Source organism: Protopterus annectens, chromosome 9.part0 (assembly GCF_019279795.1).
Source record: "Protopterus annectens isolate FY-2018-M chromosome 9.part0, PAN1.0, whole genome shotgun sequence".
Lineage (NCBI taxonomy): Eukaryota > Metazoa > Chordata > Ceratodontiformes > Protopteridae > Protopterus > Protopterus annectens.
Window position 1 is genome coordinate 1,765,451,421 of NC_056743.1, and position 23,774 is coordinate 1,765,475,194.

A 23,774-nucleotide genomic window follows, 5' to 3' on the forward strand; every position below is an offset into this window, starting at 1 on the left:
TTCCTAATGAGTGGATCTAAGCTCTATGCAGCTCCTGTAGCTACTTATCATACGATTCCAATTTTGTAAATATTGTAAATAGTATCTCACTTTAAACAAGTGCATGTAAAGTGTTTCATCATTTACTTTAAAAGTGGGTATGTAAAGTGTTTCCACACTTACAACATAATAGTGTTTGTTCAAATGAATATGTATAGTACAACCCTTAAGATCAACCACAATTAATTTTGTTGATTATGCGTGACACTGAATGTACATATTTGTAACTGTTCTATACAATGTATCTTTTATACTTTTGCATTTTTCATATCTTTACTGCATTATGTATCTTGGAGCTTTTCTCCCCGGGCCTCCACTGAAAATGGGACATTTGGGCTCAGTGTACTTCCTGGGTAATCAAACTGGAAATAAAATAAATAAAAATAATAAGAGTACTTCCTTCAATAAGTTTATAGAAGGATGAGCCAAATGTGTGGCACAGAGGTGTGAAACCCTAGCTACAATCCAAAGGACCTTGGTTTGGTTAGAGGCCTTAGGCACTACAGAGGTCAGTAAAGGATGAAAAGAAATGATGATGAAATTCCTGGAAGTGCCAGGGGTATGCATCTAGGTCAGAAAGACTGGTGGTGATATCAGAGCCATGACAAGAGGATACTGCCACACTGCAAGGTCATATAGGTACAGTAGATCCCTCATGGTAAATGTAACAAGAGTACAAACCACTGGCAACAAAGGAAATACTTGTTTAAAAAGTTTAAAAACTCTGCTTTATTAAAAAATCTCTTCTATTGCCAAAACAACATGAAAGCCTTATACATTTGCGTTTTCGTCCGAAAATACCCAGACTTCATCAGATACAAGCCTCCCAACTCATTAATTGTATTTATACCGCTTTTACATTTCAAAACTAATAAAATTCGGTTTTGTATTTCAAACAATCAAATGGTCTGTTTAGATGAACTCATTAATATTAAAACATTCATTATACATTCCTTTTAGTTTCTATAAATTTCTCATTATGCTTGACAATCAAATTTATTATAAATATAAAAGTAAATTATTGTATTTCAATAGGTGTAATGGTGTGTGTTTTCACATTATGTAAGATGGATAAAAAAATGTATGTAATAAATTCTATCTAAAAAAAATTAGTTCATTTACAACATAAAACTAAATTTGTGGGTAAACAGTGCCACCTTCTGTCAGCAAATATTATTACATACTAAACTTTTTTTCTTTTTCCTTTTTCTCATAACTTAGCAGCCCTCAACTTTAAGAGTGGCAATATGGAAATATAATCATTTAACCCCGGGCTCTTCTCTGATTCCAGGGTTATTTGCCACCACAATTCTCTATATTCTATAAGGTCTTCCCAGGGTCCACCCCTGATATATTTTTTAACTTGTTCCAGGACCATAAATGCAAATTTGCACCCTCCACATTCTTCGAATGTTTGAACAGGGCGTTAGTTTCTTTCGCCTTAGACATATCATAAATATGTTCGTATATTCTTCTTTTTAGGCTCCTTTCTGTTTTTCCCACATAGAAAGAATTACATTTTTGACAAACAGTTAAATATACTAACCCCTTTGACTCACAATTATAGTATCCTGTACTTTTTATCCACCTTTTTCTACTCTTCAAGTAGAATTCCTCAGTGTTCATTATGTACCCACATTGATTACAATGTCCACATTTATATGTACCAATTCTCATTCTACCTACTTTAAAGTTGTTCTGTTTACTTTTATTCTCCAATATGTTTTTTATACTATTTGAATTTTTATATACCACTTTAAAAGGTAGTCTAGAGATATTATCTAGATCAGTAAGAGTAACAAACCTTTCCCATTCTTCTTTGAGAACCCTCCTTATATTATTATTTGTTGCGTTATATTCTAGAACAAGTGACTGCTGGTAATTATTAATAGAATTCAAATCTCTTATTTCCTTTCCATTGTTAATATTTTCTTTATTAATTTTTTTCTCCTTTGATAGGTTTAAATTTATTATTTCTCCCTTTTTCTACCTCTATCCTAATACTCTAAACAAATTCCCTAGGATAATCTCTTTCTGTAAACATTTTCTCCAATAGGTTACATTCATTTATAAAATCTCTATCAGTGCTTGTCATCCAGCATCCCCTTACAAATTGTCCCTTTACTATATTCCTTTTACAATGTAAGGGGTGAGCACTCTTATAATGGAGAAATGAATTACAAAAGGTGGTTTTTCGAATTTAGTTTTATGTTGCAAATGAACTAATTTTTTTTAGATAGAATTTATTACATACATTTTTTTATCCATCTTACATAATGTGAAAACACACACCATTACACCTATTGAAATACAATAATTTACTTTTATATTTATGGTAAATTTGATTGTCCAGCATAATGAGAAATTTATAGAAACTAAAAGGAATGTATAAGGAATTTTTAATATTAATGAATTCATCTAAACAGACCATTTGATTGTTTGAAATACGAAAACCGAATTTTATTGGTTTTGAAATGTAAAAGCGGTATAAATACAATTAATGAGTTGGGAAGCTTGTATCTGATGAAGTCTGGGTATTTTCGGATGAAAACACTAATGTATAAGGTGTTCATGTTGTTTTGGCAATAGAAGAGATTTTTTAATAAAGCAAAGTGTTTTTAAACTTTTTAAACAAGTATTTCCTTTGTCGCCAGTGGTGTGCACTCTTGGTACATTTACTAGTGGTTTGCGAGTGCTTTTTGCTACTTTTTGACTTATTTGTAGATCCCTCATGGTGCCACAGCATGCCCACTTCAGGATGTAGGCCTAACTCATCAGGGGATGGGCAGGCTTAAGATAAAATCCCATATGGTCACAATATGATGGCCTGGCATCTCCACTCACCTCACCCACTCCCTGGTCAAAGTGGCATTCATAATCTGATGACCAAGAAACCATCCTGTCTGGAAGAATGAGACCCATCTGATGAGGGGGGCACATCTGAGGTAGTGTACCAGTGCACCTTGGCTTCAGGGAGACAAGGAGCTATTAAGGATGCTAACAGATCTGAAGGTAACAATAGCTGAATTAAAAAACAAAAGTTTTGTATGGTTGACAGGCTCAAAGAATGTACCCTGACCAAACACAACCTGAGAATAAAGTCAAACAAGTGATTGAAAAGCTAAAGCAAATCTGTATAGGAGTCATCTCACAGAACTCTTACCCTACTCCCAAGTGAGAAACTGTACCATTTAGTCTTACAGGTAGAATCTGTAAGACTTTCTAATAGTTGGGGTTTCAGAAGACTGCAATACACAGAATGTTATTTATGCAGCACACTGTGTTTTGTGCTTCAAATTTTACATAGGTAAAACTAACTGGAAACTGAAAGAAATAGTGCAGGATCATTAGTATTGTAGGAAAAGAGGGAATGATTGTAGTACCTTAGCAAAACACACACTAACAAATGGCAACACACATACATTTGTATTCCAAGTTTTGCAAGTTGTGACTGAGTGTGTGTGTGGGGGGGGGGCTTAGTAAACATGACAGTAAATGCAGAATTACAGTTGATTTTAACGTTAGGAGTGCATAGGAGAATGGGTCTGAATGACCACGTACCCCTAAAACCAGTATTAAAGGCAAAGAAAAATAGATAAATGTATTATTCGGCATTTTTATGTTTTTACTTACTACTTTTTATGTGCTGTTTTTAGATGCTGTTGCTTTAAAAGTAAATGTCTTGAGGATCAATTAGGATTCTGCATTGTCATGTTAATTGATACTGAAATTTAGTATTGTTGTAAATTCCCACCAATAATAAAAGTGTGGTGGGATTTTATAACAAGCTGCCTTTTGGATTTACTAAAATTTAGTATGAAAGAAGTTAATTTGCTTTACTTTTTTTGTCTGCTGAAGCAGTGTTAACTTTTAATAAAATATGTGGATTTTACAACTGCTGAGCCTTGCTTTTCTACCTGTTATTAGTTGTGGTTTTGCTTGGGATTTCGTTTGGGTCTGCTGCTGGAATAAAGTCACTGCATTTGGGTTTTCTTTATACTTAAAAAAGTATTTACACAGCTGAAATTAAGCTATGTAATATCTCACATTACATTATCTCTACAGCTGCATGTATTTCCCTTGTGAAAAACCTTCTTCTTCCAAAACCTGAACATGGACTTCCATTACTAGTCCCTCTCTCCTTTTACAATACTCTCAGACATCAGTCAGCTGAAAATAAAATCTGCCGCTTCAAACTGCTTGCAGATCCATGCACCCACCACCGCAATCTTCTGAAAAAGGGCAATTGGTATCCTATAACAGAAAGGTCCACTTATCTAATACAAAGTTTTACAAGAAAACTACTGCCCACCCTTAAATAGTAAACTATCTTTTAACTAGCTGTGATGTCCCCATTCTGGGCCAGTAGTCAAGAAGCCTGGATCCTCACCACTGGCACTGGAGAGGGATGTTCACTTGGAAGAAAATTGGATACACCCAGTATTTTCAGATGCAGTTCTCTGCATCAAGCACAATTTCCCTTAAGAGCACACAGAGAACACACTCAGTGTGGGTCTGGATTTCTCTATTTGTCTACCTCCAGGTCCCCAATATGACTCCCCACTGGCACAGACAGTTAGAGTTGAGACCTCAGCCAATTGTCCAAGCCAAGTTCTCCAGCACCATCTCTGTGAAACCAGTGCTTTGTGTCCCTGCCCCAAACAGCTGACACACACAGTCTTTGAGATTTATTTCACACACACACACACACACACACACACACACACACACACACACACACACACACACACACCTAGGAAAGGCTGGCACAGATTTACTAGCTATGCCCCTTTCTGCCTAGACTATAAGGTAGACGCTTGAAAGCCAGCTACTCTAAGGCTGTTGCAAGGGTACCCAATTATACTGCGTGAACTTAATATTAATACAAATGATAATGTTGACCAAATTGCAAGGCTTTCAGACGTGGACGCAGTGTCACTGAAAAAAATACAAGTACTCTCAAAGGTTAAAATATTCTCTAAAGGACCAGCTACAATGAAACGTTAAAGCATGTTTAAAATAAATAATAAAATAACATGAAAATACTAAATATCTATTTACAATAGACACCAGAGTTTCAATCACAGGAAATATTAAAAAACAACACAGGTGGACAGGTTCACATAGTTACAGAAAAACAATACTTAACTAATCCCACTGTATTTTCCTGACTGATCTAAAGAATGATTATTCTCTGGTTAATTACTAGAGCAAGTCAAGATGAAGTAGGTGAGAGGTCCTTCTTTGTCAGGTTACATAAACACAGTGTTATGACACTTTCAGTCTCACCTAGTATTAAAATATTGTTGTCCTAGATTACAGAATGACATTGCATACATCTGGTCATCTGACTTCTGGTTCCCATCCAACCTATAGTGCTTGCTAAGATCTGATGCAGCTTCTGAAAGTCATAAAACAATTTCAAACCTCCACCCTTCTAGAGTAGCAATTAGTTCATCCCAATGACAATGCAGGAATCTTCCTAGTATAGACATTTTGTCTCTAGCTGCATTGACAACTGTAAGATACAACCATTATGGCCTAAATTAGGAAATGTAATTAGTTAACTATTTTCCAAAGTCAGGTGGATTGAGATTAACCTCTTTTCTTCCAGTATTTTCTGTTACAATATATACATTTCAACAGTTACAATAATACATGTACATTTCTTCCTCTGTCCAGCAGGACAAACTGTTTATACATTTTTAACACAAGCAACTTTACAAATACATTTTCAACACAAGCATTTGTACAAATCGGTTTGATATTCGAGTAACATAATTATTTACTAAATTCCAACTAGCTGTGCTGGCATATGTTACACATCTACTGCCTTACTTCTCCTCACATCATCACATCTCTTCCCACTTTGAAGACTCAAGCTAGTTTTTCAAGTGACCCTTGAGAAACATTGCTTAAGAGGAAGATGCCTATCTGGGAATACATTAAACCATACCCTGTCTTGACAGCCTCCCTGCATTGGCATTGCTAACCCCACTACTATGAACCAAAAAAGTGTAGTAGCACTTCAAAAAACTGCAAATCCAAGAAACAAGTGCCAGGGAACGTTGATACATGGTTCAGATAGTTTATTCCACAGAAGTTAAAAATCACAAAGAGTGTTCAGACCAGCAGTGTACTGTGTTAAAGCTCTTAACATCAACACTTCAAATATGCGTTTTCGTCCTCACACATAGGACTTCATCAGACAATATGCTTCAATTCAAACACCTTAATGGTATCTCTTGTATTCCTTTTCTGCTTAGCCACTCCCCTGTCCCACAATGAATTAAATTATCCTGGATGTCTGCATAGTCTGCTTGGTCTTGTTTGTCACGCTTTGCAGTACAAGTATCTGGCGGATAGTAGTGATTTTTAACTTCTGTGGAATAAACTATCTGAACCGTGTATCAACGTTCCCTGGCACTTGTTTCTTGGAACCCCACTACTATGCTGCACTGTCGTATATGCCTGCAACCTAGGCTCCACCTCAGTAACTTGGCATTTCATTGGGTGGCTTGATGTAACCATGTTAAGGGATTGTGGTTTGTAACTACAGTGCATTTTTATATATATATATATATATATATATATATATATATATATATATATGTTTGAAGTTTCTGCAGTGCCCATAATACGGCTAGACATTTTTTTGCTACAGGTGCATAACATTCCGCCCTAAGTTAGAGTCTATGGCTGAGATATACCACTGGGTGCTCTTCTCCCTTTGAGGAAAGCTAGCTGAGTACAGCTCCCACCCCATGGTTCAAAGCATCTACCTGAAAAACAAATTATTTTCTGTAAACTGGACTAGCTAACACAGGGGGTCCTCCCAAAGCACTTTTAAGATTTTGGAATGCCTGCTCACAAGCTGGGGTCCAGACTACCTTGCCTGGCCTGCTTTTCCTCATCAGGTCTGTGAGGGGAGCATCTATTGTACTTTAATTGGGAACAAATTTTCTATAGTACACTGCTGTCCCCAAGAATGCCCTCACCTGCTTTTTGGTAAGAGGGGCAGGCCATGCCTGAATGTCTTCCACTATTGCAGGTTCTGGCCTAATCTTACCATTCCCCTCTCTACATCCTAGGTAGCAGAACTCTGCAATACCCACCTGACACTTCCTGGATTCAATAGTCAACCCTGCCCTTTCCAGTTTGCCCAGGACCTCCCTGGCATGCTGAAGGTGCTCATGCCAGGAATGGCTGTAAATGGTGATATCATCCAGGTAAACAAGGGCATAATCTCTTGCTGTTGCTAGGATATGATCTACCCACCTCTGGAAGGTCGATGGGGCATTTTTCATCCCAAAGGGCATCTTTGTGAACTTGTATAATCCAAAAGGAGTCATAAAGGCTGACCTCTCTCTAGCAGTGGGAAACAAGGGCACCTGCGAGTAGCCCTTGGTCAGATCAATAGTGGTCAGATACTTAGCCCCACCCAGGTGCTCTAAGTCTTCATCTGTCCTAGGCATGGGGTAAGCATCTGCCTCTGTGTGACTATTTAGTTTCCTGTAGTCCACACAGAAACTGGTGCTGCCATCTTTCTTTGGTACCAGCACTAAAGTGGAAGCCCAGGGACTGCTGAACTCCTGGATTAACCCCAGTTCCAACATTTCCTGTATCTCCTCACTCACAGTCTGTCTGACTCACTCAGGAACCATGTAAGGAACCTGCCTGATAGGCCTTTGGGGTCCTGTATTCACATGGTGCTGCACCAGGTGAGTCCACCCAGATATACCAGTGAACATGCCCCCAAACTCCTGTAAGACTGCTCAGATTTTTCGAACCTGGGTAGGGGATAGCAGTCAGGACATTGCTACCCCTTCCACTGAGGTGATTAGTCACCAGAACCCCTCAGGCTCCTCTTGCATATATTGCAAATACTCAGTACCAGGGCCTCCCTATCATGGTAAAGCTTCATCATGTTAACATGGCACAATTTGTGCCCCTGCTTCCTGCCTAGCAGTTCGACCATGCAGTTAATAGCATTGACCTTCCCTACTACTTTGAAGGGTCCCTCCCAAGCTGCCTGCAGCTTGTTGTGTCTCACAGGAATGATAATCATAACCTGCTGCCCGACAGTATACTCTTGGGCTTGAGCATTCCCACACACCCACCTATGAAAATAAGTAATTAGCTGAGGAATATAATCACATACACTTTCATCTGCCTTGCATCTATGCTCACAAAACTTTTTTTCTGTAGGCTTCAAGTGTTAACTTAAAACATTCTAGTAAACAACATTTGATATTATCATAATTTAAACAATCAATATCAGGCAATGTAGAAACAGCAGTTACAGCTTTACCATGGAGTAAGGGGGTCAGAAACTGTACCCAGAACCCTTGGTCAACATTGTACTGTTTATATACTCCTTCAAATATAAGAATAAAACTATCAAAATTATCACCCTCTGTAAACTGTGGAAGAAATTTACTGAGCTTTATTGCTTCTGAGGTTCAGTTATTCCCTTCCCCATTACCTCCATGACCCTGGTGAAGAGTCAGCATCTCCTTCTCATGTTGACACTGCTTCTCATTTTGTTCAGCCTCTAAACACAGCAGTCTTTCTGTAGATTCTACTTTGACCACCAAATGCCGCAGTCTCTCTGCTGATTCTAATTTGAAATGTTTGGCCTCCATTTCAAGTCTCTAACTCCAGACAGATTTTTAAGTCCTCTGAAGAAAAGATGAACTGTCCTGTTTCTGAGAGCTGCAGATTCCCACCACTACACTGGTTATCTTCCTGGTTGCTGGTCTGAGCTATGACTAAGGTTGAGATCATTTTGTCTTTAGTCAGATTGGCATGCACCAGTCCATTGGCTTCTCACACCTTGGCCAACTGGTTCTTTGTCAGCTTGCCATAATCCTCTTCTGACATCTTTGCCAGCTTTTTCGTAAAATATGAAACGGGGCATACAGAACATTCTAAATGATATTCACATACACCAATATGCACGATATTGATAAACATATTCAAATTACTACGGAAAATGTTTAAAATAAAGACTGAATTGCATAAAATGAATAAAATAAAGGGAAACAACCGCATTTTCGCAAATCATGTATTTTTGGCATTAAGCAAAGATATCCGAGTTATCAGAAGTGTATAAAGTGTTTGCATGTTTGTGCAGTGTTACAGTAAAGCTATTTCTCAAAAGCACAGCCATTACAGGGCATATTTTCCAGAATACAGCCATTACAGAGCATATTTTGCAAAGTACAGTATTTCAAAGAGTTTTTTGTGCATTTGAATATTGTTACAAGTTCACAGAACAGATTGTTCGTACATAAACAAGGCCATATTTTCAGTGTGTTTGTGTGTACTTTGTGTGCATGGCAGATGTATTTTGAAAACCCAGTGCACTTGTGTTTGACAGTAATATTACTGAGAGCTGGAGAGTGTTCACGCAAGAGTAAGCCATTTTTATACAGGCTGCATTTTCTGATAAAGATGACCGTACAAAGGCATTTATTCTACTTAATTTAGCTGGGCCAGAAGCCATAGAAAGGGAATGTTCATTTGTGTATGCACCTGCTACTTATACAGGAGAGGGGGGAAACTGTCATATTGTTGTACAGGCTGAGTCGAGGGAGGACCCTGAGTGCTTAAAACATAAATTTAGAGAAATATGTAACCCCCAGACAAATGTTACACTGGAAAGGCACTTATTTTTATTTTATCAAAAGCCTGGTGAAACTTATGCAGCATATAAAACTGACCTGAGAAATAAGGCTAAAATGTGCAGATTTTCTGATTTAAGGGATGCGTTGATAAAGGACAGACTTGTGTGTGGTATTAAAGATGATGCTGTGAGAAAGATTTTGCTTCGTGACAGTGATTTAACTTTAAATAAGGCCATTGAGATTTGTCAGATATATGAGCTCACAGAAAAGCACACAAATATGCTTACAAATGAGAACAGCTCTAGAAGTCACAGTGACAGAGCTCATGTTGATAGTATTTAGCACTTTATTAAAAAAAGGCACACGCATATGGCAGCAACTGTAGCCCCTGCAGCACTCACTGGTAAACCCCAGAACTTTCTAGCACTTTTTTGCACAGTCTCAGTGAAGCATAAGAGTGAGTCAGCAAACTCAAAACATGAGCCCCAATCCAGTTTCATTGCCAACTGTTGTAAATGTGGTAGAAGTCATGAATTTAAAAGGGAACAATGTTTAGCTTTTGGTCAACAATGCCACAAATGCAATAAGTGAACTCATTTCAAAAGGTTTTGAAAATCAAAAGGCCCACATTCTTTTATTAAAAGGGAACATTTTAAGAAACGAGAAGATCAATTACAAAGCTGCAAACCTACCCTTTATGTGGATGGTGTGTCAGTGTTTCATGAAACAGTAAATGCAGTAGATTTAAGGGCAAAGAATGAAGTATTTTGCACTCTTCATATATATGCAAACCCATACAGTTCAAAGTTGATACAGGTTCCAAGTGCAATGTTATGTCAGCAAAAACATTTTCAAGAGTGTGACATGGTGAAAGGCTTGATTTGGCAAGGTGTGCAGAGCTTGTTGCTTATGGTGGAGAAGAAATTCAAACTGAAGGCTCAGTAGTGCTTTCATGTTATTCTGCTGGAAGAAGCTACTGCTTATGTGGTATGTCCAGTCATTATTAAAGCTCACAGACAGTTTGAAAATGGGACTGCTTTCATTTAATAAGGAAGTCCATCATGTTAGCTTAAAAGACCACTACTCTAATTTTGCCCAGTATATTTTTTTACCTATGCTGATCTTTTCAAAAACAAACTAGGCAAACTTCCAGTTGTGTACTCCATGAAGTTAGACCCAGAGGTCAGTCCAGTTATCAGGCCAGCACATAAAGTTCCAATAGCCATGCAGGACAGAGTCAAAGCTGAGTTAGGTAAAATGGTGCGACAAGGTGTGATTTGTCCAGTTGAAACTCCAAATGAATGGGTATCTTCCATGGTGGTAGCTCATAAGAAAAGCTCAGATGACATGAGACTATGTATTGACCCACAAGATTTGAACATAGTGCTAAAACGACCTCATAACCCAATGTGCACAAAGAGGGTGCACCCTTGATGCCAAATGCCCCTATGTTTTCTGTCCTAGATGCAGAGTTTATTTTGACAAATTCAGTTTGACAAAAAATCCTCATTCCTCACTATGTTCAGTACTCCATTTGGTAGGTAGAGATTTTTGAGAATGCCATTTTGGATAAATTCTGCAAGTGAAGTCTTTCAACATGCAATGGAGCAAATTTTTTCTAGATATCCCTGTGTTGTTATAGTAGATGACATACTAGTAGGAGGTCATGATGAAGCAGAGCATGACCGAAACCTCAGAAACGTTCTAGAAAAGTCACATCAAGTGAATCTTAAGCTCAATCCACACTTTACAAGTACAGGCTTATGACCAGACCCTTCAAAGCAAAGCCATTCTCGAGATGCCAGCTGAAGACAATGTTCAAGCCCTGCGATGTTTTCTTGACATGATCAACTACCTAGGCAAGTTCATTCCAGACTTGAGCCAACTATCAGTGCCACTCAGAGAGCTGACATGTAAAGATTTATCCTGGTCTTGTTTAGAGCAACGCCAACGAGTGTTTGAAGTCCTGAAACAGAGACTTGCTAGTCCACCAACTCTCAGATACTATGATGTTCACAAACCAGTTACTCTTTCCTGTGATGCTTCGAAACTTGGTCTTGGTGAAATAATTCTACAAGAGGATCAACCTGTTGCCTGTACATAGAGAACTCTTAAACAAACTGAGATGCAGTATTCCCAGATTGAAAAAGAGCTTTTGGCAATTGTGTTTGCATGCTCAAAGTTCCATGGTTATGTTTATGGCAGACCTATACAGATTGAAACAGACCACCAACCTCTAGTCTCTATCTTGAGAAAACATATGCATTCAGCTCCAGCCTGACTGAAACGTATGATGCTGAGATTGCAAAAGTATAATTTAAATCTGTCTACAAGAAAGGCAAACTTTTTTTTCTTGCTGATACATTATCCAGATCGCCCAGAAACACCACAGAACAGCATGAAAATGAGAACCTTGATTTTGAAGTCATGGAAGTGAGAAATTTTTCTTCCACACGTCTCGATGAGCTGAGAGATCATACAGCCACAGATTCAGTTTTACAAAAGATCAACCACTTTATCAATCAAGGATGGCCATCAAAGCAATCAAGTTTACCTCAAGAAGTGCAACCTTATTTTCCATACAGAGATGAAATTTTGGCTGACAAAGGTATCATTATGAAAGGTCCGAAAGTAATTGTTCTAAAGTCCTTGCAACAAGAGTGCATTGCTATCTTGCATCATGGTCACCCAGGAGTCAAGTCTACCAAAAGAAGGGGAAGAGGTCTGGTATTTTGGCCTTCTATATCACAAGACATTGGGAGAGCACTTTTATCTTGTTCCATGTGTAATAGCACTAAGCCACATCAACAGAAGGAACCACTTCAGCTAAACCAGATTCCGGAACTACCTTGGTCAACAGTAGCCACAGACATTTTCAAGTGGAATGGTCAACATTATTTGGTGTTAGTAGATTCTTACTCCATTTGGTTCAAGACTGACCTACTTCCTAACTTAGCATCCAGTACTATCATTACTAAGATGAAGCATCATTTTGCAGTGCATGGTAGTCCACACAAAGTTATTTCTGAGAATGCAACACAGTTTACAAGCCAACAGTTCAAAGGATTTGCTGAAGAATGGGACTTTATTCATGTCACAAGTAGCCCTGAGTACCTGCAGTCAAATGATTTGGCAGAACATGCAGTTCAAAATGCAAAACAGTTACTTGAGAATTCAAAAACGAGATAATAGTGATGTTTTCCAGAATCTCCTAAATCTCAAAAATGTTCCTCATGATAAACATCTTGGTTCACCTGCTCAGAGACTTCTGTCGAGACAAACCGGAATCACATTACCAATCAGCAGTCAATTGTTGGTTCCATGTGTCAAGAACAACAGGTCAGTGAAAGCCAATCTGTTGAAGAAGTGGTTAACCCAGAAGTCCTACTACAATAAAAAGAGCAAACTGCTCAATCCATTATGAGAAGAAGTGGTAAGGATGCAAACGTCCAGAGGTTATGATCAGATTGGTGTCATGAAGAGTATTTGCCCAGAGCTGAGATCATACATGCTGGAATAACAAGGAGCAGTCTTTAGGTGGAATCAGAAGCATTTAAGACCTGTGTCTGAGCCTATACCACAGCACACAGCCTGTAAGAAAGACTCTTTACCTCAGAGTGAGCTGTCCGGTGTTCCAATTCCACAGGAAGTTTCAGAGGACATTCCCATTTCTGTGACAAAAACAGAAGTTCCTGATATGAGTTGTGTATCGCAGACTGTCACTGTTGCTAAAATTGATTCAAAATATTATGTTACAAGATATGGTTGCATCTCTAAACCCTGTAACAGATATGAAGCAACCTGGACATGAACATTGTGTTTTGTTTCTAATGTCTATGGTAATGCATGTCTAACTCTGATATTGTTTTAACAAAGGTCAATCTTTTTAAGAGGGATGCTGTAGATCAATGTGTGTGTATGTACCTTTAAGAAGCTATCCAAGGGTTTGCACAAGTGTATGAATACTGAGCACGTCCAAGCTAGACTGCCATTTTGTAGTACGCTATTGAGATGATTGAGATGTAAGCATCATCTAAACGAAATACCCCACCTGCTTGTCATCTATGTTAGAGAGAGACAAGTGACAGTCAGGTTACAAAAACAGAGTGCTATGAGACTTCGGTCTCACCTAGTATTAAAAACTAATTTTTGTCCTAGATTATAGATTTACATCACATACATCTGGTCATCTGACTTCTAGTTCCCAGGCACCCCCCCCCCCTCCTGATTGCTAGAAACTGCCAGGATTTAGCACCTATGTGTCCATAATACACATACACAGAGCACCTTCTGGAAGTCATAAAACAATTTCAAACCTTCTCACTTTCAGAGTAGCAATTAGTTAACCCCAATGACAATGCAGGAATCTTCCTAGTACAGACTTTTTGTCTATAGCTGCACTGAGAACTGTAAGATACAATCTTTATGGCCTAAATTAAGTAATTTAATTTCTTACTATTTTCCAAAGTCAGGTGGATTGAGATTGACTTTTTCTCTTCCAGTATCCTCTGTTACAATATATACATTTCAACAGTTACAATAATACATGTACATTTTTTCCTCTGTCCAGCAGGACACACTGTTGATATATTTTTAACACAAGCAATTTTACAAATACATTTTCAACACAAGTATCTGTACAAATCATTTTGATATTTAAATCAAATTTAATTCTTTACTAAATTCCAGCTACCTGTGCTAGCATATGTTACACATCCACTGCCCTACTTCTGACATAGTTGCAATACCTCACATTGTCACAGTAGCATTCATATACTTTAAGAAGCAGCCAAAAAAAAGGTTATCTCATTGAGTAGACCCCCTTTTAAGGCAGCCATTGGAAAACATGCATTGTCCAGACTGGGCCCTGCCATTTGGTACAACCTACCACAAGAAATAAAAGACCAGGGTACTCTCCATGTATTCAAATCATCCCTGGCAGATCATCTCCAAAGTAAAACAGTCTGTAAGTGCTTCAGGGATAATGGGTACTTATAGGTATTCTCTCAGTGAAACCTCAGTGCAACATATATCCTATTGAGCTAGCAGTACTTTAAGCTGTTGAATGCCTAGACCTAGTGGAATGCATTACATATACTGTATATAAAATAGGAGATGTACTTTCAGTGTTGTAGCAACATTATTGTTTCTGACTGTTATAACTTCTTTAGTCAATTTAGCTTAGTCAGCATAAAGGTCTGTCATTGCGATTTGCCATTTCAATTTAAGATTCATTACTGAAACAAAGCTATGTCCTTGTTGACAATGTTTCTTCTGTAGCTTTCCTTAGATTTTAACTATACTGCTTTGCCTAAATTATTGTTTCAGCCATATGACATAACTCCTCAAGTCATATTCACTCCGGGGATCATGTCAGTCACCCTGCTAGACAGGGGCCCAGAGAAGTAAATATTGTGGGAAAAAATTTTCAGGGAATTGTTATGGCTAGGCTTGCATAGGCCTTAGGGCTGATAGCCTAGTACCAACCTATGAACCTAGATGGTATAATTTAGACAGCTGTAAAACAAACTGCATACTAGAATTATGTTATAATTCAGCATCATTATCGACCCCTTTTTCCATTTTCTACATGGGGTCAAGTTTTTTCTGTCATCTGTCACTATCACTCTCAATTCAGTGCCACTCTCCTACCTTTTTCCACAACCATGCCTGACTATCACAGGTCTTCTCTCATACAATAAATCCACCTATTTTCTAGACATTCTTGTTTTCTCTTGCCTTCTTCCTGTCTGTCCCAAATGTTCTTTCCCAGATTGTTTTCTGCTTTTCTGCACATGAACCTAAACCACCATAATATTTTCTCTTTGACATTCTCTATACTTGGAGTTACTTTGCCTTCCGTCCTAATTTCTTTGTCTGTCCCACAATGTGCATCCTGCCACCCATTTCAGGCACATTATCACCATCACCTCTCATTGTCTCAACTGCTCTGCCTTTACTGCCCATGTTTTTGTATCCATACAGTAGGCCTGGTCATACCACAGTTTTGAATAACTTACTTATCAGCTTCTTTGGCATTCTTTTGTTGTGCACCCCCCTGGCACTCTGTGCCAGGTGGCTGAAGACCCCCTGATTCTAGCACTGAGCTCCCCATTCAGACTTCCCTTCCTATCAACTACCTATCCCAGATACTTAGAGCTGTTAACCTATTCCATTATTTTCCCTTTTATCTCAGTTCTTATCTTCTTCTGATTTCCCACATTTGCTGCAATTACAACTGTGTTATCTGTACTTATTTTCATCCCATGTGGCCTTCAGTTTTGAATTTCATTCCCCTATCCTTTGCTAAAGTTCTTGCTGAGAGTCTGCCTGTAATACCACATTGTCTGCATACAGAAACTTTACTGATCTGTCCCTGCCACACAGTTTGCTAATGTAGTCCATCACCAATATGAACAGCAGTAGGTTCAGAACTGAACCATGATGCAAACCCACTGCCACTGGAAACCCCTCTGTGAGACCAAACACTGTTCATACTTGAGTCATTGGGTCCTTACAGCATGCACTAATTTTACCAATGTTTCTAGGACTTTGAACCACTGTAGGACTGCCAAATCAGCTTTCTTGGAACCTTATCATATGCTTTCGCCAAGTCTAGGAATGCCCAGTTGTACTCTTGCCTCATCTCTAGCTGCTTCCCAACTATCCATCTCACTGCAAACATCAGGTCATCATGTTGCATCTTGATTGGAATTCAAACTGTTCCTCTCCTGTCTTACTTTTTACTACTCTGCTTATTCGGTTATCAGTCACCCTCTCCAGATCTTTCATGCAGTGTGACAAGAGTCTGACACTTTTGTATTGCCCACAGTTGTGAATGTCCCCTTTGTTATTGTGCACTGGCACTAGTATGCTGATTCTCCACTCATTTGGGATACACCTTTCTCTCTATACTGCTATGAGTATCGTCAGGAGACATTTCTCTCCTATGTCACCCAACATCTTGATCATACTTTATGTGATCTTATCTGAGCCTTCTGCCTTTCCTTTCTTCATTTTCTTTACTGCTGTTCTTAATTCTTCTAGGGTGGGCTCCTCCTAGTCTTTCATTGGAGGCTGTGTCTGGAACAGTACAGCTTCTGTGGGGTTTCTTCATTCACAGACTGATAAAAATACTCCTTTCATCTTCCTTTGATGTCCCATGGACTGTTGAACAGGTTGTTACCAGCATCCCTTATGAAAGGTATCTGACTATCATCTTTGCTCTTCTGTCTCTGCCTTACAACTTGATAGACTTTCTTTGTGCCGTATACCAAGTCACTTCCCAGAAGCTGGTATGGCGCCTCTGATGCCCTGTTCTTTAATACTGCAACTATTCTCTTAGTATCTTTGTTAGCCAGCCAGTATCCCTTCTTAGCCCGATCTGTCTTTTTCTATCTCCCACTTTTTCCTAAATTCCTCCTTTCTTTTGATGTCTTCCAGTACTTCTGCATTCCACCACCAGCTTTCCTTATGTCCCTTGCTGCCATACCTGGCTCGGCCACTTATATGTTCTATAGTCCTTACACATATATATTGCTTTGAGGCAGAGCCATTCTTCTTCATCTCCACTTATTCACTTTTCTTCATGAGGTGCTAGAGCCCTGAGTAATTTCTTGAACTCTTGTGCTTTTTCTCCGGTCAGCTTCCAGGTCTTCGATCTAGTCTTTGTTGACATCAGTGCCTTCTCTGACCACAGCTTGCAGCTGATTGTAACAACCAGTAGTTTATAGTGTAGGCCTAGTGCTTCTCTGGGGATGACTTTGCAAATGATGATTCTAGCCCAGTGTTCTTTCTTTACTAGGAGGAAATCTATCTGAGTTGCATGTTGGCCACTTTAGTATGTGATCTTGTGACCATCTCTCTTGTTGAACCATGTGTTGGACACCATCAAGCCATTTACCATACTGAAGTAAATATTGTGGGAAGAAATATCCAGGGAATTGTTATGGCTAGGCTTGTACAGGCCCTAGGGCCGATAGCCTAGTACCAACCTATGAACCTATGAAGTCTATAATGGCCTTTCCTTCTTTATTCCTGTTGCCCCACCCATGTGAACTCAAGCAGTCCTCATATCCAGTTCTGTCTATCTTGTTAAGTGCATTCAGGTTACCCATCATCAACTCCAATTCCTGTTGGACTGTTTTAGCTGGTAGGTCCTGAAACTGCTGACTAAATGCATTATTTTCCTCACTATCAGAACCCTGCTATGGGGTATTTGCTGACATTATGAACAGTGTCCTATTCTTAAATTGGTTTCTCCCCCTTACCACAATTACCACTCCATTTCTACTCTGTCCACCTCTTGAGCAGTAAACTCTGGATTCCAAACCAAGTGCTTTTGCTGCAGTGCCCTTTCATCTTGTCTCACAAACACATAGGATGTCCAGCCTCCTTCTTATCATCATGACATTCACTTCCAAGCTGTGTCCCATCAGTAAACCTATATTGACTGTAGCAATCCTTAGGACATAAGATCATCATCTTGATAAAGCTCAGTATTGCACTGAGCGAAAGCGCTTGAGAGAAGGATTTGGAGAAATTTATGTCGTGTGTTTGAGAGAAGGACTTGGAGAAATTTATGTCATGTGTTTGAATAAACTTTTTGTGGAGATTACCTTTGGCTTCATCGCTGTTTCTTGCTGCTCTTCGCTGCCTTGGATTATACTTTTCACTTAATCCTTAGGACATGTTTGGCAGGCTGATTGCTTTTACATCCAGCTTTTGCTCAACAGAGCTATTCCAGGTAGCCCAAGCTGCAGAACTGGACACCAGCCATCCAGTAGCTTATTGACCCAGGGTGCTAGGTTTTATGGCAGGCACACACTGTCCAATAGGGGCCCTCCCTCTGTTAGCATGGGTCCCTGGCATAGTTCAGAGTAGGCTGTGTCTTCAACTCACTTATCACCAGCAAATACCCATGCCCATTTTGGTGACATTAGTCAACAGGACTGAATCAACTACAGCTAATTTTTACACTGTGAATTGACTAGCCCTGACTAGGCATGCAGTCTGCGATATATGTTCTCCTACCTCGAGGATGCTGCACACCACAGTTGATGCCCAAAATGGTTGATCTATACAACTATGAAGCACCAGCTAGAGTCTGCCCACAACTCCATTCTTGGGTGAGTTTAAGGCGGAAACACTCAGTCTGTTTTGGGGAGGTGGGAGGAATCCCACAGAGACAGAGGGAGAATATGCAAACTCCATATAGGCATTGGTCAGAGATCAGGATCAAATGGTGTGCCTTGTGCATGGGAGACAAAGGCCTTAACCATTATGAAAGCTGGTCTCCACTGTGGTGATTCACCTTTCACCAAGTCTAGACATTCCACAGCTTAAAATCCTGCTAATGAGATTTACAAATTACTGCAGCAAAATCCTCATACTACCGGGCAGACAGGCAGCAAATGGGAATCCTACATCCCTCCCAAAGGCTGTATCCTCAGCCCATTCCCAGTCCCTCACACCCCAAGCCACCAACAACACTTAAAGCTTGCTGTGGATAAACAAGGCATCATATACAGCTTTGGGAACAAAAGAAGACCCTGCTGTAATACTAATAACTTATCAGCAATGATGATAAAGTAAAATAATTCTAGAGAGACAAATAAACTAAACGAAGGCTAAAGACAGTAATAAATTAACAGCTATTTACATATAAAACAAATAAGGCATCAGTATGTATAAGACAGATATGCTTAAATTAGCTATATTATAGCACTTTATGAGTATAGGAGGGCATCCAAAAAGTATGAGTGGGAGGAAAGAACTGCATGTACAGGCATTAAACATTCTCTTTTTACCCTGGTATACGGAAAGTAGTATGATACTCGGAACAACAATCTAGTGAACAACACTGCTGAGATTTTTGTTTCCAGTATAAGACATCTTAAAATAAAAAAATAAAAGTATAAAGTAAAAGATTCCATGGGTTGAGCCCATTCTGTAATCAGGTGGACATATGTAGCATTTCCACTGTGCTACTGGAGTGCAACTATTCCATTTACTATTACTATAGAAGCAACAGAAACCAAGTACATTAATTAATTTATTAATTTATTTGTTTCCATTTGTTGACCAGGAATAATCCAAATAAGTTAAAAACCACTTTAAGTGGAGGCCCAGGTAGAAAAGGTCCAAATTTATTCAACAGAATTAGCAAAAATTCAGCTGTACTGGACATTCCTGAATGCATATGTACCACCAATTATATAATACATATGTACATAAAAAGAAACATCAGTAATGAAGGTTACAAATAAATACATCAACAGTATATAGCAACAGTTAAATATAAAGTTAAAAATGAAGATAATATAGTGATTAAAGGAAGCAGAGGAAGAGCAGAAAAAACTAAGATGGATGGGATTAGATATAGGATGGATGGAGATAAAATTCAGGATGGAGATAAAATTCTGGTTTCTGGGCAGGTCCAAGTGGATGTTAGATAGATTGTACAGAAATGTTTTGTTTTGTTTACTCTCATGTCTAAGATCTAGGGGGATGTAATTCCACAGCTTGGCAACAATTAAAAGAGTATAAAGAGTCATCAAAATAGTTCTTTAATTTGACAGCTTCTAGAAGGTTTTACATCTGAGATCTTAGGTCTCTAGGAGGCATATATTTTGAAAATAAATTAGAAATGGATGGACATCTGCTGGATTCATACAAAATTATATGTGTGTTTTTTAACTGTTTAAATGTTAGAATCTGCTTTATCTCTTGCCAATTCATCTTATGAAGTGCTTTACAATGATGACTTTTGTTGGGGACATTAGCAGTGTATTTTGTAAATTTATTGTATGTTTTTGTCTAGCTTATGTAGGTGAGTTTTTTTGAATATAGTAGACTCCCTCTTATCTGGTCTTGCTGGGATTGGACCTTAGGCTGGATAAACAAATGTCTAGTTAATCAGAAAATGCATACAAAATAGCATTTATAGGTTATAAATCAGTTACAATAACATGATTTGTGTTAGTATGCATTTTTCTAATGAATATGAAGTCTAAAATCTGAATGTCTGTCATTATTTAGCCCTGAGGAGGTAGAAGTGTTGCTCTTCTCTGTTGTCTTTTGCTAGGACTACAGCAGAAATTTGATGGCCGGTTAAAGAGAGGCTAGATAAGAGGGACTCTACGGTATTAGTATGGCTAGAGGATGCCTAAAGGAATGCAGGGAGTAACAAAGTTTAGGCTGCATTTAGTTGTAGTGTTTCTGTTAAGCAGGGTTTTGACTTGTATAATGTAACCAAGTTTTTGAGAGTTTTTCAAGTTGCATCATCAATATGCTTATTGAAGGATAATTTAGGATTTATGAATATGTCTAAAAGTTATATGTGTGAAACCTGTTCAGCTGGTGTGTAATTTTGTGAAGTAATAGAGATTTTACTGGAACTAAATATGAGCAATAGTTTTATTGGCTTTTAATAAAAAGAATGCTTAAAACAATGTTCTAGATCTTGAAGGTTAAGTTGTGTGTAAAGCTATAACTGACTGAGGGAGTAAGCAGTACAGTTAACAGTGGAGTCGTCAATGTACTGTACTAATGTGGCAACAAATAATATTGGCATGCATGTATGTCATTTACCAATATAGTGAACAGAATTAATCCAAATATTGAGTCTTGCGAAACACCTACATTATTAGGTAGAAAAGTGGAAACTACTGCTTGTTGTCAATTATACTGATGACTTTAGAACCATTCTAATGTGTTATGTGCAAGTTAAATAAAAACTTTTGAACTATTCTAATGTGTTGTATGCTAGATCCATAGTAGCCAAACTATGTAAAAGGATAGTATGAGAGACTTCCTGTTAACTTCCTGTTAACATAAGGAGAAGCTGGCATCAATAAACTTCTTAAACATAACAGGGCCAGGCTCAAGAGGTTTGCACTATTTTATAAACATTTTACTGATACTTGAGTTAAGTACAATGAAAAATAAAAAAATCCAATTAATAACATATTTTACTCAGGATAAAAAAACAGTTTAATTGCTGAATCCAGGTCAAAAACCATGTTGTGTAGATGATAAGAAATTATTATTTATAACGTAATGTAACGGGTCTACTTCCGAAGACTGAAAAACCAAAAGACTGAAAATTCAAAATACTGAATGATAGAATTTGCCCCTTCTCCACTGTTGTGCGATCTTGGAGTTGGTATATATAGTTAGTAGAGGGTGTAGTTGGTGCAACCCCCCCACATGAGGGGTGCAGGGGAGGGCTTGCATCCTGCATTAAAAATGTGTTCATTATTTTGAATTTTCAGTCTTTTGGGATTCAGTCTTTTGGTTTTTCAGTCTTCTGAACTAGACCCAATGTAACAGTCACCTTTGTATACGTTTTCAAGTAATTTAGAAACGGGGATAGTGGCATTAGGTCTAAAATTACTAAGAGAATTATTGGTTCCTCCTTTATGAAGGGGTATTATATAACATTGCATCCATAGGACTGGAACATACGATTCAACTATGGCTCTATTTATAAGTATTGTGATAGGGTAGGTTATGTATTGGTTTCAGTTTGCAGATATTCCGATGGAAGAAGATCAAGAGCTAGTGAAGTAGGTTACAGCTTTTGTAGGAACCATTTTATTTCAGTGGCACTTATGCACTGAAGGTTCAGTGTACCAAGCAAGCCACGTGTGCCAATGTTGCTTGGTATGAAGTTACTGTTTTAAATAAAAGTGTTAGCTGTGTCTATGAAATACTTGTTGAAAGTGGAGGCAATGTTAATATCAGTTTCAGTGAGTAAAAAAAGAAACGTAGTCATTTTATGTACTATAGTGATGATTATAATTTAGTACATTAGTAAATAATTAGGCAATCTAATACTGAAAAGAATGGTAAAGGTTGACGTTCTGGGAGTCAGAGACAAGGCCTTGCTTACCTGAAGATGAACTCTGAGTTTTTGGTATACTTTTGTGATGTACTCAGCCTCCTCAGCCTTCAGCTGGGCTTTTTCTAAGCGGTTCTCCAATATCCGTAAAGTCTGAAACAAGCAATTGCACATAGCTGTGAGCCTTATTGATATTTATGGTTGAAATATAAACAATTTCAGCACATATCCATTACTTGGCTGTCTTAACATAAAGGGCAGGTGGCACCAATGAACCTCCTTAAACATAACAAAGTCAGACTCAAGAAGTCTGCACTAGAATTTTTATAAACATTTTGTTGATACTTGAGTAAAGTGCAATAAAAATATTAAAAGCAAGTCCAATTACTAACATAGTTCACTCATCTATAAAACAGAATAGGTGTGAATTATTTAAAGGAAGAATCTATACAGAAAACAAAAGAAAACAAATGTCAAAACTATGCCCATAAACTGCCATATAACACATTTAAGATTTAAGCATGAAACAATATATTGGTAAAACAGATACTTAACACTGAATTTCAAAGAAAATATGTCACAGTAAATAACAAAGATGACATTTACTTCTCCAGAATGTTGAGTTTACAGTGATATAAAAATTTCCCTAACTTGGGTCAACATTTAAAATTAATTCTTTCTCTTTGAGAATACAACTTTATTTTATTTATTTGTTTATTACAGCCAAATATTACCAAATTAATGAATTTCAAAAAGGAATGATGCTTGGATTTTTCCAATTTTTTATGACTTTTCTTGTGGTAGCCAAAATACACCACAACAACGGATGGTGAAATGAATTTGCAAGAGAAGGAATGGGAGCATTAAATAAAACCAAAAATGTTGTTACTTCACATTTATCTGACCATAAACACTAAGCAAAAGATTGAAAGTTCCTGACAAAACTTATTTAAAACATTGTCTGAGAAGACACTATGATCCCAAAGCAAATGAGCCAATAATTGTTTCCTACATCTCAAACTTATATTATTTTTTAAACATCTTTATTAACTTGACATTCTAAAGGGACTTGGGTACATGAAGTAAAACAAAGAAAAAATATCATAGAATTTAAATTATTTTCAATTATTATTTTCATGCAGTATACATACGTTTTCTCTTTAACAATTTTCATTCATTCAATCATTAAATAAATTGCTCAATTTCTGCCTTCCTTAAATTTCATTCCTTCTTCTGAACATCAAATGAGTCCCAAAAATTCC

The 23,774-nt window shown here is 37.9% G+C and overlaps 1 protein-coding gene across 1 annotated transcript in view; it reads right to left on the minus strand.

Annotated features, from left to right (window-relative positions):
- ODAD3 (outer dynein arm docking complex subunit 3) overlaps positions 1–23,774 on the minus strand; it is a 606,433-nt gene that overhangs the window by 404,882 nt on the left and 177,777 nt on the right. The window contains exon 6 of the mRNA XM_044084619.1: positions 22,564–22,665. Within this exon, the coding sequence (XP_043940554.1) occupies positions 22,564–22,665 (102 nt within the window). The remainder of the gene's footprint in view (positions 1–22,563; positions 22,666–23,774) is intronic.